The 24,762-nt window shown below is 45.6% G+C and overlaps 4 protein-coding genes across 9 annotated transcripts in view; 2 read left to right on the top strand and 2 right to left on the bottom strand.

The window, feature by feature from the left end:
* The window catches only part of UBE4A (ubiquitination factor E4A), a 35,781-nt gene extending 31,033 nt beyond the window's left edge, over positions 1-4,748 (bottom strand). For both annotated transcript variants that reach the window (XM_043579488.1, XM_043579490.1), the window contains exon 1: positions 4,578-4,748. The gene's annotated coding sequence lies outside the window, so the exon portion shown is untranslated. The remainder of the gene's footprint in view (positions 1-4,577) is intronic.
* A 1,556-nt stretch (positions 4,749-6,304) lies between these two features.
* Positions 6,305-7,363, top strand: LOC122482482 (guanine nucleotide-binding protein G(I)/G(S)/G(O) subunit gamma-3-like). Its single transcript, XM_043578803.1, has one exon. The coding sequence runs from the start codon at positions 6,789-6,791 to the stop codon at positions 7,014-7,016; it is 228 nt and encodes a 75-aa protein (XP_043434738.1). The 5' UTR covers positions 6,305-6,788; the 3' UTR covers positions 7,017-7,363.
* Positions 7,364-9,774: 2,411 nt separating this feature from the next.
* Positions 9,775-18,138, bottom strand: CD3G (CD3g molecule). Of its 4 annotated transcripts, none has more exons than XM_043579480.1 (7): positions 17,970-18,138; positions 13,275-13,298; positions 12,585-12,812; positions 11,848-11,979; positions 11,181-11,224; positions 10,690-10,773; positions 9,775-10,074 (listed from the first exon to the last, which is right to left on the bottom strand). In XM_043579480.1, exons 1-6 carry the CDS (start codon positions 18,022-18,024, stop codon positions 10,708-10,710), a joined length of 549 nt encoding a protein of 182 aa, XP_043435415.1. In that variant the 5' UTR covers positions 18,025-18,138; the 3' UTR covers positions 9,775-10,074; positions 10,690-10,707. The 4 variants fall into 4 exon arrangements, with proteins under 4 accessions (XP_043435415.1, XP_043435416.1, XP_043435414.1 ...); XM_043579481.1 differs by having other exon boundaries at positions 10,694-10,773; XM_043579479.1 differs by having other exon boundaries at positions 9,775-10,267; positions 10,694-10,773; positions 17,970-18,136.
* Positions 18,139-19,497: 1,359 nt separating this feature from the next.
* CD3D (CD3d molecule) lies at positions 19,498-23,032 on the top strand. 2 transcript variants are annotated; one of them, XM_043579476.1, is made up of 5 exons: positions 19,512-19,958; positions 21,515-21,730; positions 22,198-22,329; positions 22,614-22,657; positions 22,878-23,032. In XM_043579476.1, exons 1-5 carry the CDS (start codon positions 19,904-19,906, stop codon positions 22,941-22,943), a joined length of 513 nt encoding a protein of 170 aa, XP_043435411.1. In that variant the 5' UTR covers positions 19,512-19,903; the 3' UTR covers positions 22,944-23,032. The 2 variants fall into 2 exon arrangements, with proteins under 2 accessions (XP_043435412.1, XP_043435411.1); XM_043579477.1 differs by lacking the exon at positions 22,198-22,329 and having other exon boundaries at positions 19,498-19,958.
* The last annotated feature ends 1,730 nt before the right edge of the window (positions 23,033-24,762 follow it).

Raw genomic sequence — 24,762 nt, 5'->3', positions numbered from 1 at the left:
TAAAAATAAAAATGTTCAGCTGGAATACATTTATCTGTTGACATATTTCTATTTGCCTTTAAAGAATAGGTTAAGTAGAAAGAATTACTAAAGTCAACGGGGGAACCCATCTACTCATTGTGACGCGGCACTGAGTGAAAAATAATATGACAAGAGCTACACATTTCCCATAAATCTCTAGGCCAGCCAATGAGTTCCCATTCACCATGAACGTAAGATGGCGCTCGCTCAGGCTTCTAGGACTTAGAGCTGGAAGCGGGAATTCCTCAGCTACAAATAAACAAACAGCAAGCCTTCACTGGAGATGGAAGGGCAAACCAGGACAGGAACCTGATCAGTAGCGTGCTGTGGGTTTTCAGCATGCATTAGGCAATTTATCTCTACTCCTAGGCTTACAACAATTGATATTTCTTCCGCTAAAAACGAAATGGTCTTTGCTTATTTCTATATTTAACTTTCACGATCTGATTTTTTTCATACGCCCGCAGACACACACATGTCCCTAATGTGTAACAGGAAATAGATATATACCTGGAAGGTATTTAGTGGAGCTGACTGAGCCTGCATTTGCACCCTTCTGACTACAGGTCCTCATTCAAGCGCCAAGGGACTCAGTGGCACAGTGGGAGGAGCAGAGCACCCTGAAAGGCTTTCTCCCCTTTCTGAAATTTTAAGGCCACGGCATAGAAACACAACCCTGAAAAGGGTGGGAAGAGACAAAGGGTAGGACTATTCTGCCCACAAGGATGTTGACTGCTAAGAGGACAGAGGCCTCAAAAGGAGTGGGGATGGGGTATGAAAGAAGGAGAAAAAAAACCTGGCCTATCTTTAAGACTCCTTATAGAATCATATTAACAAAAGCCAATGTGAGTTGGAAAAGTTACCCTTATTATTGGGTGGAAGAGAGATTTTAACACTTGACAATCCTGCGCCATCTCCGCCAGCTGCTTCACGCTCCTCTGTCCCGTTTTCTACCTAAGAGCTAATGGCTAATTATCGGTAATGACTTAGGCACACAGTCTAGACTCCTCTCAGCATGGTTCTGGGCTTTAATGCTCCAGGAACTGAACTGTTAGATGTTGCTCTATGTATTTTATTTTTTGTTATGTATAGTTAAGCTTAACAATCAAAAATAAAGATAGCACATTTAGTGCTAGAATTCACAACGATCCTTGAGAGGACTTTCCCCTCATCTAACCACTGCATAGGCTTAACTGTTACCCCTAATTCAAGTTAAGACATTGATTGTCTATTGTTAGCTGACCGCCACTCTGCCTCTATCCTAAGGTACCCTAAAGTCCAGAGGAATGCAAAAAGTGTAATGACCTCTTGTTATTTTCTGTCTTCAAAACATCATCCTCTTTTTTCAACGTGACACCCCACATTCTTCCCATTCCCAGCCCATGTGTTCAGAAGATGGTCTCACACATTAGCTTTAGGAATGGGCATATGAATCTGGCCTGGCCAAAAAGAGTACAGCGTATTCTGGCCAAGGTGACTGAGGGGTGGGCACAAGACCCTAACAAGGCCTATCAGAATCAATGAACATCCAGCTTTAGGCCTTTGGCTGAAATGTACAGAAAAAGGAACTCTTTTTTCCTGCTTGGATTGTTAGGGGGTATGATATAATCCTGGAATTGTGATCTTTCCATCATCTAGAAAAGCCTTAGCCCAAAACTAAGTAACCTATAGGAAAAGAGTTGAGAGATGGAAAGGAAAGTCTTTCAGTGTGTGTGTGTGTGTGTAAATACATAATATATAATGTATAATATATAATATATAATACATAATATATAATATATATACACATATATATACAAATATATATAAAAGCCAATTCAAAGGGGTTTAAAAAAATTTTTTTTACTGTTTATTTTTGAGAGAGAGAGAGAGAGAGAGAGACATACAGAACGTGAGCTGGGAGGGGCAGAGGGAGAGGGAGGCACAGAATCCGAAGCAGGCTCCAGGCTCTGAGCTGTCAGCACAGAGCCCGAAGTGGGCTTGAACTCACGAGCTGTGAGATCATGACCTGAGCCGAAGTTGGACGCTTAACCGACTGAACCACCCAGGCGCCCCTCCAAGGGGTTTTTAAACACACAACTGAGGAGCGCCAGGCTGGCTCTGTCAGTAGAGAATGCAACTCCTGATCTCAGGGTTCTAAGTTTGAGCCCCACATTGGGTATAGAGATTACTTAAAAATAGGATCTTATTAAAGAAAACCCCCACAATCGAGAAGAGTTTAGTTTAATACAAAGGAGATGATGCATCATCTGCACCATGTTTGTAGAAAGGAAGTTGAAAGCTAGGAATACAGAACGTATGAAAAGATAGGATCCGAAGACTATCAAGACAAATGAACAGGGTTTATGATAATAGATGGCATTATTTCCTCCTTTCTCAATACTATACTGTCATATTATAAAAAGAAGCTAGCTTCCCATTACATTTTACCTATATTAATAGGATTTATAACTTTCTATGCTGTATTCCTAATGCAAATCTTCTACCCTGCTAGACAGGAAGCAATTTGAGCACATTTTCATGTCTGATTAGTTTTTCTTCCGTGTCTGGCATTATATATCACCATCACAAAATCCCACATACATATTTATCAAATGATTTAACCTTACATGTAATTACTCCTGACCTTGTAATCAATAGCAACACCCATGATCCTACAAGGGCTTTGCTATGTGTCTTGGGTCACAGTAGCAGCTCAAACTTCCGGGCCAGACACTTGTGGCTCTTTGGTATCTCCGCATGTGTAGGGTACAGACGGAAATAAATCTCTTGTCATCTCCGCTATGTGTCTTTTTGAAGAACAAAAGCTTTTGCCTGTCCTCACTAAGTTCATCTTTTTCATATGAACTTCAACTCTGTGCACAAGCTACTGTCGTAGTCAAATGGCAAATACTGAGTAACCACTTACAGAAAAGTTTCATAGGAAAAGGGAGGAATGATCACTTGATGGGAGTCTTTGTGGAGATGATCAATGGTCTCACAAATGTTAAGAGCACCTAGGTATCACCCACTCCAAAAGATATGATAAAATGGAACCCTCATATTTTGTTTTAATATTCAATGGCACGGATTATTTATAATCTTCTGTTTTCAACTGCCATACAGAGATACAGCACCATCCTGTTGGTGGTGGCACCACCAACCCTTAAGAGCTTTTGGATTTGATTCCTTTTTTTTTTTTTTTTAAATGTTTATTTATTTATTTTTGAGACACAGAGAGAACACAAGCAGGGCAGGGGCAGACAGAGAGGAAGACACAGAATCCAAAGCAGGCTCCAGACTCTGAGCTGTCAGCACAGAACCCGAGGTGGGGCTTGAACCCACGAACTGAGATCATGACCTGAGCAGCAGTCGGACGCTCAACTGACTGAGCCACCCAGGTGCCCCGGATTTGATTCCTTTTTAATATTTCCTACTTAAAAACACAATTCACTCAGATAATACTCCCTGCAAGGGTCTACATCTATAACAGCTACTTATTTCCAGCCCTACAAAAATCCTTTCACCCCCACCTCCATTCAATCTTTTGTTTATGAACCGTACTGCTAATCCCTAAGGACTAATGTCAGCTCTTAAAAAGGTGAGCACACAAATGTTTTAACATCAGACTTAGTAATGCTTTTAAACAGAAATATGTAGAATACTTCATAAAACTGGATTGGCAAAATCAAGCTCTACTAAACCATACTCAGTAAGGTCTCTGTCCTGGTGAGTAATACATACATTAAACCAAAAAAGAATTAAAATGTTTTCATTGTTATATGTTCCACGCCCAAATCCTTTCAGGTCCTGATAATGTGGCAAGAGATCCTAACAACATTTCAGCAAGTTAGAAGGATCTCATCAAGTTAAAAAGCCGACAGCATTCTTTCCTGGGTCCCATTTTATCTCAGGAGGACTCCCATGTGAGAGCAAAACAGTGAGACTAAACACATCCTTGTTCTGGGAGTGAAAAACTGATCCCAAAGAGAAGACCCAGCAAATATAAGCTCCCGAGCTGTGGTTACGCAATCTTATTAGTGTCTTCTACACCCTTTTACTGAGGGAGAACGAAGCAGAGTGCCAGGAGAGTTCTGAGTAGTGAGCTGATCAGGTGGCTGAAGAAATGTCCCCATCTTGCCATATGTATTCAGCTGGCTTGATTACTGCGTCCCGTGCTCAATATTACCTTCTTTGGTATCTGGCTATTTGCTGTCTACGCTTTACATGTCATCCCTCCAGGTTCCATAAGGGATTCGCGGCAAGGAAGGAGACCCACCCACTCGGCGCTCATTCCAGAGGAAGGAAGTCAAAGATAACGCATGGCCAGTATTCTGGCCTTTTCCTGGAAGGGAATGGCAAAGAAGGGGAGAGATGCCAGAAGCTGGGGGCACTGTAAAGGGTTCCCAAATCAGACAGAGTCGAAGTTCATGAAGGACAGGGTCAAGGGTCAGGAAAGCACAGGAGGAGGAATTTGGAGGCAAAAGTGCAGAGGCCCGGAGCGGCATTCAACTAGGAGAAAAATATCCCATCGCAGACTCAACGACCCCCTCCCCTGAAGCTATTTCCTCTCTTACCAGAGCCTGAAAGGCCAGCAGCGACGACACGACAGAAGTCTTAGCGGCCGAAGGGTTCCCACTTCCGACTCAGCACGACAACCGGAGCTTACATCACGACCAGGCGCCAGGCCTTGCGGAATCTCATCCGGGCGCCGGAAACAGGGTGTGCCGCCCAGCTCGGGGAACTGGCGCGCAAATACCTCGACGGCGCAGGCGTCAGCCTGGTGGGCGGGGCGGAAGTCCCTCTGGGCTCCTGGGGGGCGGGGCCGGGCTGGAGGAGGGGCTGAGAAAGACAGCATTGGGGGAGGTGGGGTGTCCGCGGGGCCGCCTGGAGCTTGGTGAAATACGAGTGTCGTGCCTTTTTGAAGCGGCTTCTGTTGCTCTTCATAGATTATTATTATCTATGAGGCAACAACAGCAATAACAACAATAATAATAACATAAAATTTTGAGCTCTTATTAGGTGTCAGGCAGTGTGACGGTAGCTTTGGATTTTATTTTTCTTGCTGTAAAGTGTCAATATGCATGCTACAAGGTTACTTTGAGGTACACAAAGGCTGTGAAAGCAGCATACTTTTCAAGAGTGCAAGTGAAAAGACAATTCATAGAATGAAACACAATATTTGTAAATCATATATCCGACAAAGGATTCACATCCAAAATATATAAAGAACGTCTACAACTCAACAACAAAAACTCCACACAATGTGATTCAAAAATGGGCAATGGACTTGAATCGACATTTCTCCAAGGAGGATATACAAATGGCCAATAAGCACACGAAAGGATGCTCAATGTCGCTAATTCGGGAAATGCAAATTGAAACTGCAATGAAATAACACCTCACATTCTTTAGGAAGAAGCCTATTACCAAAATAAATAAGTAAATAAATAAATAGAAAGAAAAAAGGAAAAAAAAAGAAAAAGAAAAAAAGGAAAATATGTGTTGTTGTCGAGAAGAAATAGCAACCCTTGAGCGTTGCTGATGGGAATGTAAAACAGTGCAGCACTTTGGGGAAATTTTTGGTGGTTCCTCAAATAGTTAAACATAGAATTACCATATGATGCAATAAATTCCACTGCTGGGTATAAACCTCAAAGAATTGAAGGCAGAGACTCAAACAAGTACTTGTACACCAATGTTCGTAGCAAAATTATTCATACTAGCCAAAAGGTGGAAACAACCCAAAATGTCCAGGGACGAATGAATGAATAAACAAAATGTGGTATATCCCTGCAATTGACTGTTATGCAGCCTTAAAAAGTCTGAAATTCTAATACATGCTGTAACATGGGTAAACTTTGAAAACATTGTTATGTGAAATCAGCCAGAGACAAAAGGGCAAATATTGTGTAATTCCATTTATATGTGGTACCTAGCATAGACAAATTCATAGACATAGAAAAGCAGAATAGAGGTTATTAGGAGCTGGGGGGAAGGGAAGAATGGGGAATTATTGTTTAATGGGTACAGAGGTTGAGATGATGAAAAGTCCTTGAAATGGATAGTGGTGATGGTTGCACAACACTGTAAATGTACTTGTCTGGTGAAATTGGAGTGGTGACACCACTTAAAATCAATAGGCACAAGATGGATCATTCAAAAAATAGTTCCAAGGGGCACCTGGGTGGCTCAGTTGGTTAGGGGTCCACTTCTTGGTTTCTGCTCAGGTCATGATCTCATGTTCATAGGTTCAAGACCCTCGTTGGGCTCTGCGGTGACAGTGAAGAGCCTGCTTGGGATTCTCCCTCTCTCTCTGCCCCTCCCCGTCTCATGCTGAATCTGTCTCTCTCAAAATAAATAAATAAACTTAAAAAAAAATAGTTCTGGAATAACTGGATAGCTATACAGTTTAAAAATTAGTCAATATATTTGGCCTTTGCATTAAAATTAATTCAAGATGGATCAAAGATTTAAACGTATGAAATGACACCATAAAAATGCTGGTGGAATTCATAGGAAAAAATTCTTAAAAGAATAATCTTAAAATGGGGAAGATCTTTCTAAATAGGAAACAGCCTAGAGTGCTTGAGCTACAGGAACTGGGTCCAGCCCTCGAGGGACCTGTGCCCTGACCCTCCCCAGTGGCCTTCTTTCTATCAGCTGTTTCTGCTGCCGCAGTAGATACTTTCAGGTGCAATTTCCTGCAAGGTGGGGCACCCATCTCAGGCAGGTTTTGTGCACCCCACTGACTACTCCACAGGGCCCTCGCTGCCGGTGGCCTCAGGATGAAAGTGGAGACTCCTGTGAACAGCACAATGAGTACTGAGCAAGCCCGCAAGATGGTGGAACAGCTTAAGAGTGAAGCCACCTTGTGCCAGATAAAGGTGTTCAAGGCAGCAGCAGACTTGATGGCTTACTGTGATGCCCACTCCTGCGAGGATCCCCTCATCACCCCTGTGCCCACTTTGGAGAACCTCTTCTGGGAGAAGAAGTTCTTCTGTGCCCTCCTTTGAATTGCTCTGTCCCTCCCCACAAGCTCTTCACCTTTCCCTCTCCTAGGCCCTTCCTTAGGTCAGTAATTGTTGTGAGCCCCCGAGGGTCCCTGCGTCCCATCCCGAGCCCTTGTCCAACCCTGTGAGGTAATCTGAAGCTCTCTGTCACCTATCTGTCGACCCCATTTTGTCGCCCACTGCAGCTGAGCTCAAGTACCCCCTGACTGGGGGAGGCCCCTTTAGCTCCATCCCCAGAAGGGCCGTCAGACTCTGCCAGCATCCTGGTGGCTTCTCTCTGTGACTGGTCAGACAATGGAGAGAGGGATAGCCCGGGTCAGTGCTCTCAGTCTCACCTGAGCTATGAGAAGGGTAAAACCATTTATTTTTTATTTTTTTTTAAATTTTTTTTCAACGTTTATTTATTTTTGGGACAGAGAGAGACAGAGCATGAACGGGGGAGGGGCAGAGAGAGAGGGAGACACAGAATCGGAAACAGGCTCCAGGCTCCGAGCCATCAGCCCAGAGCCCGACGCGGGGCTCGAACTCACGGACCGCGGGATCATGACCTGGCTGAAGTCGGACGCCCCACCGACTGCGCCACCCAGGCGCCCCAGGGTAAAACCATTTAAAGAATAAAGTCATCCAGACTCTCAAAAAAAAAAAAAAAAAAAAAAAAAAAAGGAAACAACCTAGAAGCCATAAAAGACCAATGAATTCTGCATTATATGCAGATATTTGTAAAATGTGCACAGAAAACCAATCGTTATTAAGTCAAAGAACAAATACCAAAGTTGGAAAAATATTTGCAACTAATATCACAGACAAAAGATCTAGTTTCCCACATATGTAAAGAGCTGTTGCAAGTCAATAAGAAAAAGATAAAAAGATATGAGCCTATATATCATGAGAGGGAAAAACTCGTGGCTCTCATTTTTTATAAGAAGAATGTAAATTAAAACTACACTGAGATGCTATATTTAACTTATCAGATTGGCAAAGCTCAAAAAGTATGGAGTAGAAGACACTCTCCATTATTATTATTAGGAGTATATACTGGTCCAACCTCCATTAAGTGCAATTTGGCAATATTTAATAAAATTGCAAGTGCAAACACATTACAGAATCCAAATTTCATTTATTTGTATTTGTTACAAATAGTCTTAAGCATGTTCAAATGTCACAACTAAAACTATGGAAATTTTCACTGTAAAAAGAAGACATAGAAGAAATCTTTGTGATCTTGGGTTTGGCAAAGAGTTCTTAGACATGATACCAAAAGCCCAATCCATAAGAGAAAAAATGGATAAAATGGACTTCATCAAAATTAAGATTTCTTTGTGCTTCAAAAGTCACCATGAAGAGAATGAGAAGGCAAGCCGCAGACTGGTAGATGTATTTCCAAATAATGTCTTGTAATAAAAGACTTGTATTCAAAAAATATAAGAACTCTTTCAACAGTGAGACCAAAAAAAAAAAAAAAAAAACTAAAAAAAAAAAAAAAAGATTTGAATAGACATTTCACGAAAGATGTAAGAAAGGCTAATAAGCATGTGAAATGATGTTCAACATCATTAGTCATTAGGGAAATGCAAATTAAAGGTCCAGTAAATACCATTTTATACCTACGAGAATGGCTATACTAAAAAAATATATAGTAACAAATATTGGTGAGGATGTGGAGAAACAGAAACCCTCACCCATTGCTAGTGGGCATGTAAAATGGTACAGGGAGTTTCTTAAAAAGCTAAACAGAGATTTACCATACAACCTAGCAATTCTTCACACCCATGAATCAACCCGAGAAAAATGAAGACACCCACACAAAGATTAACATGAGAATGTCCAGAGCAGCTTGTATAATTCCATTTATATGAAATGTCCAGAAAAGGCAAATCTGATGCTACAGAAAAGATAATAGTCATCGCCTGGGGCTGAGGGTGGGAACAGGGAATGACTGGAAACAGCACAAGGAATCTGAAGAAAGGCAATGAAAATGTTCTACAACTGGTTTATGGTGATGATGGTACAATTGAGTAAATTCTCTAACACGGAGAACAGGAGAAATTGCTTAAAATGAGTGAATTTTATGGTATGTAAACTACACCTCAATACAATTATTTTTTTTAGATGACACTTATACAATGTTAGTCATTACAGCATCGTAAGAACAAAATATTGGAAGCAACTTAAATGTCCATCAGTAGAGCATTGGTTAAATAAAATATAGCGTATCTGTACAATGTGGCTGCATTAAAAAAAAAGTTCCTTTACTTATTCATATGAAATAATCTTAAGGTTATTTTTTTTTAAAAGTTTATTTATCTATTTTGAGAGAGACAGAGAGACAGAGAGAGAGAGGTTGGGGCAGAGAGAGAGAGAGAGAGAGAGGGAGAATCCCAAGCAGGCTTCACGCTGTCAGCACAGAGCCCAACGTGGGGCTTGAACTCATGAACCATGAGATCATAACCTGAGCTGAGATGAAAAGTCAGATGCTCAACTGACTGAGCCACCCAGCTGCATCAATCTTAGGGTTTTATTAGGTGAAAGTGCAAGATGTAGATAGTATGATACCATTGGTGTGAAAAATAGGGAAAGGGAGAATAATGTGTACTTAAGAGTTTGCTTGTGTATGCCTAGAATACTCTGATTTATAACACCTCATATGAAACTAGTATGTTGTTTTGTCTCTGGAGAGGACAGCTGAATGGCTGGGGATAGAGGTGGAGGGAGACCTTTCACTGCATATTTAAACCAAGTAAATTATGACACACATAAAAAGTAAACAAAAATTAAAACTTTAAAAAATAATATTCAAATAGAGGGGGTTATTAGATCTTTTCAATTTTCTTTTACAGAAAAACTACCTTCCAATAGGTGGCGCTCCTGCAACACCACACATATTATTTTCCTTTAATTTTGTTTGATTTTGAGAAAAATCCAAATTTGTTCTGATGGCCTTTCTTCTCCATTTGTCGCCTTTGGGAAACTTGAATCTAGATTTAGGGCTGAGATTCTCTCAGCTAGGAGTGCTCCAAAACGTATTGCTATGTTCCTGAGACCTATCCAGAAGGGAGGACACCTGGATTGAAAAAAGAAAAATTGGGGTGGGTTCAGAAAAACAAATAATGCTTGGGTCTTGTTTTCCTGATAGACACTTTTCCTGCTTGATTGGATCAGAACTTCTGATTGATTGATTGGTTGATTGAAAGTTAATAGAGGTCAGTGGTTCTTAACAAAAGGTGATTTTGCCCTGGAGGAGACATTTGAAATATCTGGAGATTAAAAAAAAAAAAAAAAGAAAAAAAAGTAAGGTTTATTTATTTTTGAGAGAGAGGGCAAGCGAGCAGGGGAGGGGCAGAAAGAGAGGGGAGACACAGAATCCAAAGCGGGCTCCAGGCTCTGAGCTGTCAACACAGAGTTGGAAGCTTAACCAACTGAGCCACCCAGACGTCCCTATGTGGAGATATTTTTGATTGTTACGGCTGGGGGCACCACTGGCATCTGGCAGACAGAGGCCAGGGATGCTGCTAAAAACCCTACAATGCACAGAGCAGTCCCGCACCACAGAGAATTATCAGTCACCCACTCTCCCCTAAGCTTTAGAGCTGGTTGGGGAAAGGAGACAGACTTGGCAGCAGTCGGAAGGGCAGGTAAAGGAAAGGTATTTTCTTAGAATTGGTATAGAAGAACACACCTACTTTGAGTCCTGAGTTCAATTTTTCCTCAATTGTTTTCCTTGAAGGTGGCTGTAATGGTCATTTTCCCGATCCTTGAGGGGCTAAAAAGGACAGCACGGTCATAAACTCATCTTCACTCCCCCTCTCTGAATTAATTTGATGCATATTTATTGAATGCTTTTTCACGTGCAAGCCTTTGGAGGGGGTGCTTCCCTGTCCTGGGGGTGGAGACGGGACAAGGGGGAAGGGAGGCTCTGTATACAGTTTCTTTGTGTGTCCCTGTCAGCGTGTCCTTCAACTTTTTCTCACTAGATCCTGACCTCAGTCTCTTTCAACCCTTCTTTTTCTTTCATCCGTTCTCCTCAAAGGGTAACTATGTGATCATCTGGTATGCCCTAAGTAGTTCCTTATCTGTACGGTATCCTCCAAATAACTTGTCCCCCCCCCGCCCCCCTCCAAATTTTACCCCGAATTGTAGCAATGTCTCTTTCACTTCCCCTTCCCTTACCTGGTAGAGCTGGTCATTGGACAACAGAGTCTGCTTGTCCGAAGCTGCACAAAAAATAAACAAAACACTCAAAGTAGAGTGGCTAATAAATTGGGTTCTATTCACACACTAGAGTACTAGCTAGCAGTGAGAATTAGTGAAATACATCTTCATACGAGAATACAGATAGATCTCACAAGCATGTTTTTGAGTGAAAGAAACACACACGCGAGTATCTGCTGTATGAGTCCACTGACATAAGGAGTGAAAACAGGCAAAATTAATCAATGCTGTTAGAAGTCAGGATAGTGCTCACTTTGAGGGCTAGGGAGAGGCCGGAATTGACCACAGAGGGGACTTCTAGGGTGTTGGTAATATTCTCGGTCTTGAACTGGGTGTTGGATTCATGAGTGTGTTTGCTTTGTTTAGCTGTATGCTTGTCACTCATGCATTGTTCTATATGTAGGTTTTACGACAGTGAAGAGTTTTTTAAAAACACAGAGGAAAATCAGAGGGAGGTGGATCTTGTGACGGGCATGCATGCTGTGAAAAAGCGGTGTCCTTTTCACCCAACTGTGCGCGTCCACAACGCATGCCTACCTCGTCTCTTCTATTGGGTCTATGTCGGTAGGAAGGAAACTGAGGGTCCTAGGTGGCCTCCTCTCTCATTCAAGAACCTTCTTCTTACCTCTTGACTGGCGAACTCCATCCTGTCCAGCAATGAAGTAGACCCCAACAGCAAGGAAGACAAAGCTGATGATCTCAGTGAAGACAAAGCCGGATATGGTGGCTCCGCTTAGTTCAATGCAGTTCTGACACACTGTGGGGAAAGGGAGGGACAAGGTCCTTCAGGGTGTGAAAGTGGTTCTTCTGAATCTTTTTCTCTTGCCTACAAGTGATAATGCCTATATTTAGGGTTGCAGATTCCTCTGTGCATGGTATGGAAAGGAATTGCCTGGGAGGACGCCTGCACTAAGAATGCAATACTTCTTGATGTCCTTCTATGGCCCAGGTGTCCTGGGGAAGCAAGCCCATGTAGTCTTACCACCAGGAACTATATGAAATAGAAGGAAGATCAGATCTTCTTCTCCGTGGTCAACTGCCTTCTACATTTGATTGCCGCTCACCTTATAATCTCCTCTGTCTCCCCTAGCTACACCAACTCAGTTTATAGCAGCAAAAGCCGACTGCTCCAATCCGTGGGGGTCCATCCAAAACCAAACCAGGCTTTATAGGGCCGGTTATGCTTTTCCAAGAAGATTGGGGGAACTGTGTTGTTATATTCAAAAAGAGGCAAGCTGAGATTAAGAGAGCCAGAACGGTTTCGTGTCTATTTCCATACTCGCCCACCCGGGGGCAGGAAGCCCGCCAGAACAGCAAGTACTGATTAATTGTAGGACAAACAAACCGAAGGGGACTACATACTTCTGAAATACAGTTGGAGTGTTCTTGAGCGGTTCTTGGATCCTTGACACCAATATATCCCTCGAGGGTCCTTGATACTGCTTCCCAGATTCTGTATATTTTTATTCTTTTTGTGGGGCGTCATTTCCTTCCCATCTTGAAACCATTTGACATCTTCGTCTGGTGACTCACAAGTCAGAAGTACCGAACCATCTTCTCGATCGCTGTTTACTCTTACCACAGGAATTTCTGAAAAGGGAAAAAGCCATGGTCTGTTAAGGGTCTCTCCTCTGGAATTCTCCCTGCCCTGGGGTATCAGGACCAGACCATTACAGCAGTGCTTCTCAAAGTTTAATGTGCACATGGATCACATGGGGATCTAGTGAGAATTTCAGGTTCCATTTAGTAGTTCTGGGAAGGGATTGCAATGTGGCATCTCCCAGGTGATGCTAATGCTGTTGGTTCATGAGTCTCACTTTGAATAGGCCGTAGCTGCTAGTGTCCTGTTTCCACTCCAAGAACTAGAGAATGAATCGCTTAGCTACAGGAAAACTGCCTGTTCGTGACTGGCCACTCATCTGGAAGGCAACGAGAGATTTGCTATTTATCATTCATCATCCCATCCCTTCCATCACTCACTCCTGTAGGACCACGATGGTAGGAACCATATTTCTATGAGACTTGAGGACAGAAAGAAGCCATGCACCCTACCTTGTTTTGACTGGGCCAGAGTACCTGTAGAGATAGAAGGCAGAGAGCGGATTAGCTGGACATAGAGTCATTCAGATGCCCTGAGGTAGCATTTCCATAGTCATTTGAGGCCAAGATAGAGAGAGATCCTAATCTACGGGAGTGGATGGTATTTATACTTATTTCATTGAAGTGTAGCCTAAATCATCAAATTGAATTCAGGGTGCTGTATAATAATGTGTCTGGTGTTTGTCCTGGATTCCCGGGAGGGAGTTTCTAAAGCCTTGGAATTTCATGAGCGATAGGATTGTCTGTTATTCTTAGTGGGCTTTTGGACCATATATGAGTTTATGCTAATGAGATGACTCAGGATAGGGCTGGTCAAGAACCATGTAATCTAGGACTTTGAGCCCTGGAAGGGAAGGGGGCTGGAGATTGAGTTCCATCACATGGCCAATTATTCAATCAATTATACCTATGTCATGAAACCCCAATAAAAACTCAGTGCACAGGCACCTGGGTGGCTCAGTCAGTTGAACGTCTGACTCTTGATTTCAGGTTGGGTCATGATCCCAGGGTCGTGAGATTGAGCCTCATGTTAGGCTCCGTGCCGAGCAGGGAGCCTGCTTGAGACTCTCTCTCTCTCCCTCTGCCCCTCTCCCATGCTCACACGCTCTCTCTGTCTCAAATAAACAAAATTAAAAAACAACAACAACAACAACAACAACCGAAAACCTCAGTGGAACTTCCTTGTTGGTCAACACAATGTATTAAGAGGGTGATGTACTCTGATTCCACAGGGAGAAAGCACAGAAGCTCTGTGTTCAGGGCCCTCTCAGACTTTACTTTATGTGCTTCTTCATGGAGAATCATGATTTTATTTTTTATACTAAAACTGTAATAGTAAATGCGGCACTTTCCCGAGTTCCGTGCGTTGTTCTAACATATTATCAAATCTGGGAACCCTCCAGATTTGTACCCCGTGTGTCAGAAGTGTAGGTGGTATGGGAACCTCTGAACTTGTGCCTGGAATTTAAAATGAGGGCAGTCTTGTTGGGGACAGTGTGCCCTTAACCCGTGGAGTCTGATATTAACTCTGGATGATTAGCGTCAGAACGGTACTGCAATATTCATAAGGGTATTGCCTGTGTAGTCTGGAATGCTCTATTTTTTTTTAGCAGCTAAAGTTCTGGCCAAACGCGGGCTTACACCAACTAAAGCCCCCCCTTTTAAAAAGTTCTTTTTTAATGTTTGTTTATTTTTGAGACAGAGAGAGACAGAGCATGACTGGGGGAGGGCCAGAGAGAGGGAGACGCAGAATCTGAAGCAGGCTCCAGGCTCTGAGCTGTCAGCACAGAGCCTGATGCGGGGCTTGAACTCATGGACCGCGAGATCATGACCTGAGCTGAAGTCGGCCGCTTAACCGACTGAGCCACCCAGGCGCCCCTACCAACTAAAGACCTTTTTAAAGAAATGTTTATTTATTTATTTTGAGAGAGTGAGAGAGAGTGTGAGCAGGGGAGGGGCAGAGAGAGGGAGAGAGAGAGAGGGTCCCAAGCAAGCTCCGTACTAACAGCATGGAGCTCAACCTGGGAGTCAATCCCACGAACTGTGAGATCATGATCTGAGATGAAATCAAGAGACCCTTAACTGACTGAGCCACCCAGCCACCCCTACACTAAGTAAAGACTTTTTAAAGTACGTACTTCTAGAATCCTCAGCCTTGGTGATCCGTTTTTTTGTAGAAACCCTGGATGCCGTAGGCGAGGTAGGTATTCAATAGCCCTCAAACCTGTCTCAAAACTCAGGGTAGTAGAGTTGTATGGTAGGTGTACTACAGAGCACTGACACGGGAATTCAACTCAAATGAGTTTAATCCAAACATGAACTAAGCGCTGTTACGTACCTGGCATGATTAATCAGGGTGGAAAAAAAAGACTGTAATACAAGAACTAACTTGCTGCTTCCAAAGGGTTTACAGTGAAGTAGAAAAAATAAATATGTATGTAATTAATAGAATAGAATTTGTCAATTATCTTTAGTGCTTCCATGAGTGCATATGAAAGGGGGTAGAAGCTATTGATTTTGCCCAAGAGTGAGGGACAGGGAAACCTTAACAGAGAAGGGGATGTTTGGCTGGGCCTCAAAGAATGATTAGGAATTCACCGGACAGAGAAGAGCATTCTGGGAAGAAAGAAGAGACGAGCAAAGACACGGGTTGGAAAAGGACAGAGAGGTAGTGCGTCTAGATGTAGAGCGTGTGACGGGGACAGATAGGGCAGAAGTGAAGTATGATGGGAAAAAAAGGTATGATGGAAACGGTTGGAAGGAATCAGCTGTTTTAGAACTTCTAGCAGGACTGAACGGATTACTAATAGTACCTAATACAGTATGTGGAACATGGTCAGAGCTTTACATTTGTTGAATGAATGCATGAATGACTGGATGATTGAATTAAAAAAAAAAGGAAAGCAAGCAAACCGTTAAGAAGATTTCTTGCTAGCCTTTCTTCCCGACCACCTGGTCACCATGGGAGGGACAAAGAGGTCCCTCATTCTAACTCAGATTTTATAGGAGAGAGGGTCCACCTGATTGCTGACATCTTTTGATTTTGCTTCTCTGAGTCTTACTCCTTTTTAGGATTTGAGAGCTCATGTAGCCACATTTCCTAGGTTGACTAGTGAGCCAACAGAGCCCCAGAAAGGAGGCATTGTCCAAGTTCACACAGCTCACTGGTGGCTTGTCTTCTTCAAGTGCCCCGCTCAGCCATCACCCAGCTTGGTTTCAGCAAGTGGCTTTGCCTTCCACTTAGTTCACTGAGAATGTAGATGCCTCTGGCTTCCTTTCCATCTACATGCCTACCCATGACTAAAGCCATCTTCCTTTCTCTTCGTCTCAGATGGTAAGGTTGTCTTCTCTGCATCCTTGAGCCCACTCTTGACTCCATCCTTCCAACATCAACTCCAGGACCTTGGTCTACTATCGTTTCCTTCCGCCTAGAAACGTGCTCAAATTTCTCTCACACTCAAAAATAGTTCATCTAAGACCCTATTTCCTTTTCTACTTACCACTTAAACTCTCCTCATCCAAACATCTTTAAAGAATAGTCTGGGGAGGGGCGCCTGGGTGGCTCAGTCGGTTAAGCGTCCGACTTCAGCCAGGTCACGATCTCGCGGTCCGGGAGTTCGAGCCTCACGTCAGGCTCTGGGCTGATGGCTCAGAGCCTGGAGCCTGTTTCCGATTCTGTGTCTCCCTCTCTCTCTCTGACCCTCCCCCGTTCATGCTCTGTCTCTCTCTGTCCCAAAAATAAATAAACGTTGAAAAAAAAAAAAAAAAAAAAAAAAAAAAAGGACAGATTGTCTTTAAAAAAAAAAAAAAAAGAATAGTCTGGGGGTGCCTGGGTGGCTCAGTCGGTTAAGCATCCGACTTCAGCTCGGGTCATGATCTCACAGTCTGTGAGTTCGAGCCCTGCATTGGGCTCTGTGCTGACAGCTCAGAGCCTGGAGCCTGTTTCAGATCCTGTGTCCCTCTCTCCCTCTCTGCCCCTCCCCTGCTCATGCTCTGTCTCTCTCTGTCTCAAAAATAAATAAAAACATTAAAAGAAAGAAAGAAAGAAACAAACAAACAAACTGAAAATTCTTGAAAAAAGAAATAAAGAATGGTTTGCATTTGGTGCACTTTATCACCTGCCCTGTGTCTTCTACATGTTTCCATTCAGTTTCCACTCTCATACTACCCCACTGAAACTGTTATAAATCAGGCATGGCCCTCCTTTATTTTGCCAAATTCCACAGATTGAAACTTTTAAATATATTCTATCAGCAGACCTTTCTATAATATTTCATACTCTTGGTGATCCTTTCCTTCTGGAAGCTCTCTACTCCTTTGGTTTTCGATGGTATTGCCCTCATCTGGTTATTCCAGCCCTGTGATCATCCTCTTATCTCTTCTTCGAGATGTTTTTCTCTAATGACCCTTTAAAGGTTAATATCTTCTCAGTTCCATCCTCACTCCTCTTCTTTGGGGATCTCACATTGTACTTGTGTGATTTCAACAACTTTTGTGGTTTTAGCCTCCCCCCGGTATGTGGAGAACAAGCTCTAGTCCAGATTCCAGGCATTGACCCAGTTCATCTACTTCCTATTGTTTATTTCCAACTGCATATTCATACAGGCACCCTTTACTGCACCTTACATTCAATCTGGTGACACTGAAGCTTCTCTCTCCAGTTAGACTATAAGCTCACTAGGGCAGAGGTTTTTATTCATCCTTACATCCTTCTAGCCTGTTATGTAATAGGATCTCACTCATATGTGTTGACCAGTTGACCAGCTGAGCAACCGAGTGAGCAAATGCCTTATCTGTCTGTCTGCTCCTCACTCCAGCTCTGCGTTAAGGAACACATACTTTTTCTCTTCAGGTTCCTGCCCTGTGCCCTTTGGGGCTACATTCGACCTAAGATGGCGGCATCCGGGTCCTCTCTCTAGCCTGTAAAGTCCTCTGTTTTCACTTCTGAAGAGACAGGGACCCCATATCTCTCAAGGGACACTGCTTCTCTCTGGCAAAGAACAGTAAGAGGCTTCATTTTTGCCCTTCCTTCTTGGAATTCTAATGTGATGGCTCTGGTAGGCTTGAGGTTAGAGATCCCAATATTGTTTCCCGCCTGGTGATGATCTCTTCCCCTGAGCCTTCCTCCAGGCTGCCAGAACCCCTTACCTTGAAGAAGAGTGACGGCCAGGATGAGGCCAGCCAGCTGCTTCCCCTGCTCCATGCCAGTCTGTCTTGTCCCTGCAGAAGCACTAAGCAACCCCTAGCAGCCAGCTGACCTGTTGAGCAGCTAGTCTGGCTCCGCCCAGCATCCTTCAGGCTGGGGCCCCTGTGAGAAAGCACGAATGTGAGCCTCCACCCTCTACTTGAAATGTGGGCAGAAGGGGGCCTCAGCAGGGCTGCAGGTGCAGATGTATTTTGCTTTTCTGTTAAGGAGTGGAGGATGGGAGGTAGCAAGAGGAAGAGGGAGAGAGTGCCGGATCCCCATTTCAGGGACAGCTTGCACAAGAAAACCCCTTGGGTTCTGGGTAGGAGATGGCCTGGGCCCCTTACTTCGTGAGAGAGGTAAACATCTCTGCCACGACCTGTTGCTAGGATCTCAGCCGGTTGCTTGTTGCTAGCTGCTGTTGCCAGAACTGAGGAATTTAGGTGGGAACACTCGTGCTCAGGGCTGGAGACCTGAACACAAGCCCGTCTCAGTCCAGGCCCTTGCTCTGGAATTTTTCACTGCTCTTTTGAGACAAGATCATCAACAAAGTGCCTGCCTGGAAGAGAATAGGAAGAATAATTGCGAGGGGACAGGCCCTATATTTCCAAGGGCCAGAGCCTGAGCAGAGCTTCCAGGATGTTAAGGTTCATCTCCCTCAGCAGGTCAGTCAGTGAGTCAACAAACACGTACAGAGATCTTGTTACGTGCCGGACAGGAGCCAGGTATTGGAGATACAGAAGGGAACCACCAAACCCACGCTATCTCTGCCCTCGGGTAAATTATAGTCCAACTCCGGCAGTGTAGAGAGTTTGGACCCCCGTAGGCCTCAGGGGGAAAAAGTCCACCTGTCTCCTGGGAAGGCTCACTCTGCCTGTGGGTCAATCATATTGTTTTTAAATTTTTTTTTTCAACGTTTATTTATTTTGGGGACAGAGAGAGACAGAGCATGAACGGGGGAGGGGCAGAGAGAGAGGGAGACACAGAATCGGAAGCAGGCTCCAGGCTCTGAGCCATCAGCCCAGAGCCTGACGCGGGGCTCGAACTCACAGACCGCGAGATCGTGACCTGGCTGAAGTCGGACGCTTAACCGACTGCGCCACCCAGGCGCCCCAATCATATTGTTTTTAATAGCTACTTCTCATTGAGCAAATATGATGTGTCAGGCACGATGCAAACCTTTTGTCCAAATCATTATTGTGATACTGAGGGAATTGGGCTCTGAAAAATTCCCTGACTGGCCCAGGCCCAGTGGGTAGGCAGTATTGGAGCCGGGATTCAAATGTCTGGCTGAGGGCGGTGGGGGCGGTTGGTGGTGGTTCCAAAGCCCAGCCTCCTACTGGTGGGAAGCTACTTAGTCTGGGATCCCAGGCTGCTCGAGGAGGACCTTGGGCAAGGTCCCAAGAGAGCCCAGCGGTGGGAGGAACCTTCTGGGATGGCTTATGGGATGGGGCTCGCAGCTTTTCTCCAGTGTTTTGAGAGCTGGCTGTTTTCAGGTGGTGAGTAAATGCAGTTAATCTGTCGACAGAAATTCTGCAATTGTTGGTTTTCACCAGTGACGCAGGAACGAACATTCTAAATCTCCTTTTACTTCCTGGAGGGCTAGGCAACCTTTTTCATAGTCTCTACTCTCCCTCCCACCTCACCCCCAAGCTCCCTGCTTGGAGAAAGAGCAATTCACACCTGCTTCTTTCCTACCCCACCCCCAGTCTACCCCTACCCTGACAGTTTCCCATCACCAACGGCAGAGAGCAGAGAAATAGGCGTTTTCTAGTTCCTCCCCCACCCCTTTACTTTTTCCGGGTACCCGTGAGTCGGTTGGGGGAGGGCATCCTCTCTCACCCTGGCCGCTCATTCTGAGACCCGGGGCTGTCTGCTGAATGAATTCTGCCGGAAAATGGAACGCTCCAGTTTTCTGGCCGGCCTGATACTGTCTGTCCTTCTCTCCCAAGGTAAGGCTTCTCCAGATGGTGGGGGCATCTTGGGGAAGGGACCTCAGGGACGTTGGAGAACGTCCCTCCCTTGGAGCGGGACATTACCACCTGGAGGGAGCTCCACTTGAAAGTCCTTCTCAATGCTAGCTTCAAGTCACAAGGCAGAGCTGTCAGGAGAGCAGGGTTGGGATACAGCCCAGGGCTTGGGTTTGGGAGAGAGGCTCTTGGCTTTGACGGACTCTAGGTAGGTATGCATGTTGCCCTTGAATGTCTTTTTAAAGGCCTTAGGCCAGAGATCTCTGCAGGAAATGTGGTCTGCAGGGGTCTGAGCCTGGGCTGGTAAGGGAGTACTATTCCTTCTAGGGCAGAGGGTCTCTGGGGTCTAGGGCTCTTACTCATTTGGCCATCCTTTGTCACCACCAAGAGCCATGCATGACCCAGCACTCAGGGGAAAGTTAAAGAGAAAGTTAGCTTTAGGTTGAACAGGAAGGAGGGCAGATTTAGGGTCGTAGGCTCATCAACTCATTTGTTTGCCTGGTTTTAAAACCGATAGTCCCTTGTTCCAGAAACCGTCTCAGCCTCAGGCAAACTGGGACTAACGCTTTGGGACATCCAGGATTTCCACTGGAAACAGGTTCCCCGTGGGAGACACGACTGACTGTAGGATGTGCAGCCTCTGACGTGCCTGTATCTCCCTGAGCGAGTGCACACGCATGTATCATCCTGGCCTGCTTGAGAGGCATGAGAAACAGCTCTTTTGGGGGATTTTCTTGAGGATGCTCTTGTATTCAAACGGGTACCTGAATATGAAGTTCAGGGAAAAATCTGGATTCCACTTTCCCCGGGGATTGGAGACACAGATTCTAGGGCCTCTGTGGGCTATGGACATGCTCTCAGGCAAAGCAATTAGGGGATCTAGAAAGACGCTGTACATACGCCTCCAGCCTTTAAACTCCCTACAAGACTTGACTTGTATGGAGCCCCACGAATGAATTTGATAAAACTGTTTTTCTGTTCCCCTCCCCCTAAGCAAGGGTAGAAAACCTAAAAATCTTTATATGGCATTTGCCCTGGGTCTCCTTCTGGATCACTGGGCTGGTGATTCATACTAGCTTCTCCCCTCCCCCTGGTCAACTTCTCCTTGTCCCCTATTTGTTCCTTGTAATTCTAGAAGTTTTGTTGGGGAACAAATGTAGACATCTTCCGCTGAGGAACGCTCTTCTGCCTTTCATGTTTCTCGGGTGCTTCCGCAGCCTACGCTCCCCTCCGACTTCCTTTTATTTATTTATTTTTAATGTTTATCTATTTTTGAGAGAGTGTGACTGGGGGAGGTGCGGGGGCGGTGGACAGAGGGTCTGAAGCAGGCTCTGCGAGGACAGCAGAGAGCCAGGCGGGGCTCGAACTCCCGAACTGCGCGATCATGACCTGAGCCAAAATCAAAGGGTCAACCAGCGGAACCACCCAGGTGCCCTGAAAGTGGTCCTTTTTAAGTATAAGCCTCAGCAGAATAAGGCATCTGCTGGAGATCAAACAGCTGACTTGAATCATGGTATTCCCCCCCCCCCCCACCAAAGTGAGTCCCTACAAGATATCCGTGGAGGAACTGGAGGACAAGGTGTTGCTGAGTTGTAACACCAGCATCATACGGATGGAGGGAACGATGGGAACGCTATTTCGCAACGATACAAATCTGGACCTGGGAAAACGCATCCTGGACCCACGAGGAGTGTATACGTGCAAGAGGCCATACGAACAAGACAAGATACCTTACACGCAAGTATATTATCGAAGTATGTGCCTTCTGGGCCCTTGGGGTTGAAATGGGTGGGACCTCTGGCTATGAGAACTTCAGAGCCAGAGGGGACTATAGTGGACCAATCTGTTCTCCAAACAAACTGGGCTCACTCTTGTAATGGTATAAGCCAGGCTTTGGAGCCCTCGGAGTGAGAAAGAGCTTAGCTGGAGGAAAAACAAAACAAAACTAAACAGTAGGGGCTTGTGACTCAAGCAGTAGAGGTTTGGTTGGGAGAAAGGTTTGGCCTACCGCCTTGTTTACGTTCCTACAAAGCTGACATTACTTCTTGGCTCTTCTCAGGGATTCCTGGGGATAAAGGGCACAGGTGGATGTAGCCAGGGCATCAGCAGGCCTTTCTCCAAGGGTCTTACTGACGTTTGGGTCTTGGTGTGAGAGATCCCGGGGCCGCCCTAGGGAGGCAGAGATGCTTCCCTGGTCTTGAAGGCTCCCCTTCCCCCTCAGTGTGTCAGAACTGTGTGGAACTGGACTCAGGCCCCCTGGCCGGCATCATCATCGGGGACATAATCGCCACTCTTTTCCTCGCTTTGGGGGTCTATTGCTTTGCGGGATATGAGACCGGAAGGCTCTCTGAGGGTAAGTGGACGGGACAAAGTGTGTGTGCGTGTGTGCACGCTTATGTCGTGGGTGTGAGTGTGCCCCTGCGAAGCATGGGGCTGGCAGTGGGTTGTGTCTTATCTGGGAGCCGCTCTTGCAATCTCCCAGTGACTCCTAAACCTGGTTCTGGGAAGACCTGTGCCCATCTCGCTCACGCGGACTTCTGAGGATGCCACCAGCTGCGGTCGTCCTGCAGGGTGCGTGGGGTTTCACTGTCCCATCCTCCTAGGCCCCTGATGACTCTTTTTCCCTGGTTCTTCTAGCTGCTGACACTCAAGCTCTCCTGGGAAATGACCAGCTCTATCAGGTGAGCCCTGAGGGGGAGGAGCCATGAATGGGGGGTGGGGGGGACGGGAGGGGACATGAATGGATGTGAATGGATGAAGGGTCCTGGTGGGGAACTCATCACAGGGGATGTGGGGGCTGGAAAACTCAGGCAGGAGCTCTCATCTCTGGGGTCTGCTGGGGTCCTCTCTGGGAGAATCCTGACTCTGCCTGCCTCACTGTTCCCCCTTCTCACCTCCTAGCCCCTGCGAGATCGGAATGATGCTCAGTACAGTCATCTTGGTGAAAACTGGCCTCGGAAGAAGTGAACCGGAGACCGGTGGCTTATAGGAGTATCAGCTACATCGACTGCACCTCCTTTCCTTGTTCAGCCAATAAAGATGTCTTCTCTCCCTCAGCAGGTGCCTGGACTTTTCAAGACTGCCGGGCAAGGCACGGGAGTTGTCCTGCCTCAGTTGGGCCCTTGCCCTCCCTGGCCACCTGTGTCCTTCCTTCACTGCTTCCATTCCTCTGCCCCAGACGGACCGTGTGACGGGCACTCTCCCACCCCCATCTGGCCCACTGGTGCTTGCTGCCCGGTGGGCTCCCTGGGTGCAGGGCCACTTGTTGCCTCCGGCCCCCTAGTGCAACCCCTTAAAGGCCTTGGCTTTCTCACCACAGCCGAGGGCGGGCTGCTATGTTTAGAGACTCAGCCACACAGAAGTTTCCATGACATCGTAAGCAGAGGAGGTGGGAACATCAAGAGCCCAGGAGACCATTTCTTATCAAGATGTGGAGGTTTCTACGTAGGTCTGCTCAGGACCCTTTCTTTCCTCCGGTATAGAAGATACCATTCACCTTCCTCTTCTCAGAACTTGTCCCCGTCCCACCCCTGCCTTCTGCATCACAAAGTAACATCAGAAGCTCATCAGCAATCCAAATGCGTTATTCCTCTTCAACCACTTGGAAAGCTGGAATTTGAGAGAGGACAGGGGCCAGGGATGTTTTCAATACGTGTCATCTTCAGCTAGTGGTTAGTGGTGGTTCTGAAACCTTGGGAGCCTGAGAGATTTATTAAAAGTATAGACGCTCGATGGGGCGCCTGGGTGGCTCCGTCGGTTGAGCGTCCGACTTCGACTCAGGTCATGGTCTCACGGTCTGTCGGTTCGAGCCCCGCGTCGGGCTCTGGGCTGACAGCTCGGAGCCTGGAGCCTGCTTCCGATCCTGCGTCTTCCTCTCTCTCTGCCTCTTCCCCACTCTCACTTTGTCTCACTCTGTCTTTCAAAAATAAATAAATGCAAAAAAAAAATTAAAAAAGAAATAGACACTCGGGCCCCCCTCTCAGAACGCGGCCCCCAGGTGATTCTGAAGCACCTCCAGTACAGAGAGTCTCTAGTTTAGAGGAAGAGCTGAGGCCACTGACTCTTTTGAGGCCCTTATGCTTGTTCCTGTCCACCATAAAGGCAACCCTTCCCTTTCGTTCTCTGAGTTAGAGTAATTGGAAGCACTTCAGGACAATTTAATAAGAGTGGGAGTTCCCCAGACCAGGGTTTCCAAAGGAGGAAAGAATTAACAACCACACAGCCAGGGATCTGTACGATTCTGCCCACTATCTTCTCGAGCTATACGCAGATGTTAATTTTGTTAGCGACAGAATGAACTTGTAATTTACACATGCTTGGACCGTGGTTACGGTTTATTTCTACCCTTTCTATCCCCACTACCGTAGTCCTCTGAAACCTGCCTCCTGCTTTCACACTGGGCTCCCTCCGCCTTGGGCAACTTAACCGTGGCTTCTACAGCACCAAGGCTTGTACCCTTCCCATGCCCTGCACACTTGTATTCCTCGTATGCTCTTACATCCCCCTATACCTCTCTCCAGTCCTCAACACTGGGTGCACTTGGGACTCCTCTGCACTTTGGAATCTCCAGAGATTCTGATTATCTTGGGCTAAGGCATCAGGACTTTAAAAACGGCTTAAGGTGATTTCAGTGTGAAGCCAAGGTTGACAAATCTGCCCTCCGCCTGAGCCCTCCTGGAAACTTGCGTCCCTTTGGTTCTCTTTTTGGTGCTTTGAAAAAATAGCTTTACTGAGGTAAACCGACATGAAAAACCTGCACGTATTTAAAGCGTAAAGTTTGATGTTT

This window comes from Prionailurus bengalensis, chromosome D1 (genome assembly GCF_016509475.1).
Source record: "Prionailurus bengalensis isolate Pbe53 chromosome D1, Fcat_Pben_1.1_paternal_pri, whole genome shotgun sequence".
NCBI lineage: Eukaryota > Metazoa > Chordata > Mammalia > Carnivora > Felidae > Prionailurus > Prionailurus bengalensis.
Note: the sequence above shows the minus strand (reverse complement) of the source record. Positions and strands in the feature narration are given on the sequence as shown.

Coding starts and splice junctions, on each gene's coding strand:
- LOC122482482 (XM_043578803.1), top strand. CDS start 6,789: ATGAAAGTGGAGACTCCTGTGAACAGCACAATGAGTACTGAGCAAGCC.
- CD3G (XM_043579480.1), bottom strand. CDS start 18,024: ATGGAGCAGGGGAAGCAGCTGGCTGGCCTCATCCTGGCCGTCACTCTT. Junction 12,813..13,274: donor TCTGGCCCAGTCAAAACAAG/GTAGGGTGCATG, acceptor TTCCCTTTTCAG/AAATTCCTGTGGTAAGAGTA. Junction 10,774..11,180: donor CCAATGACCAGCTCTACCAG/GTAAGGGAAGGG, acceptor TGTCCTTTTTAG/CCCCTCAAGGATCGGGAAAA.
- CD3D (XM_043579476.1), top strand. CDS start 19,904: ATGGAACGCTCCAGTTTTCTGGCCGGCCTGATACTGTCTGTCCTTCTC. Junction 22,330..22,613: donor GACCGGAAGGCTCTCTGAGG/GTAAGTGGACGG, acceptor TGGTTCTTCTAG/CTGCTGACACTCAAGCTCTC. Junction 22,658..22,877: donor GAAATGACCAGCTCTATCAG/GTGAGCCCTGAG, acceptor CTCACCTCCTAG/CCCCTGCGAGATCGGAATGA.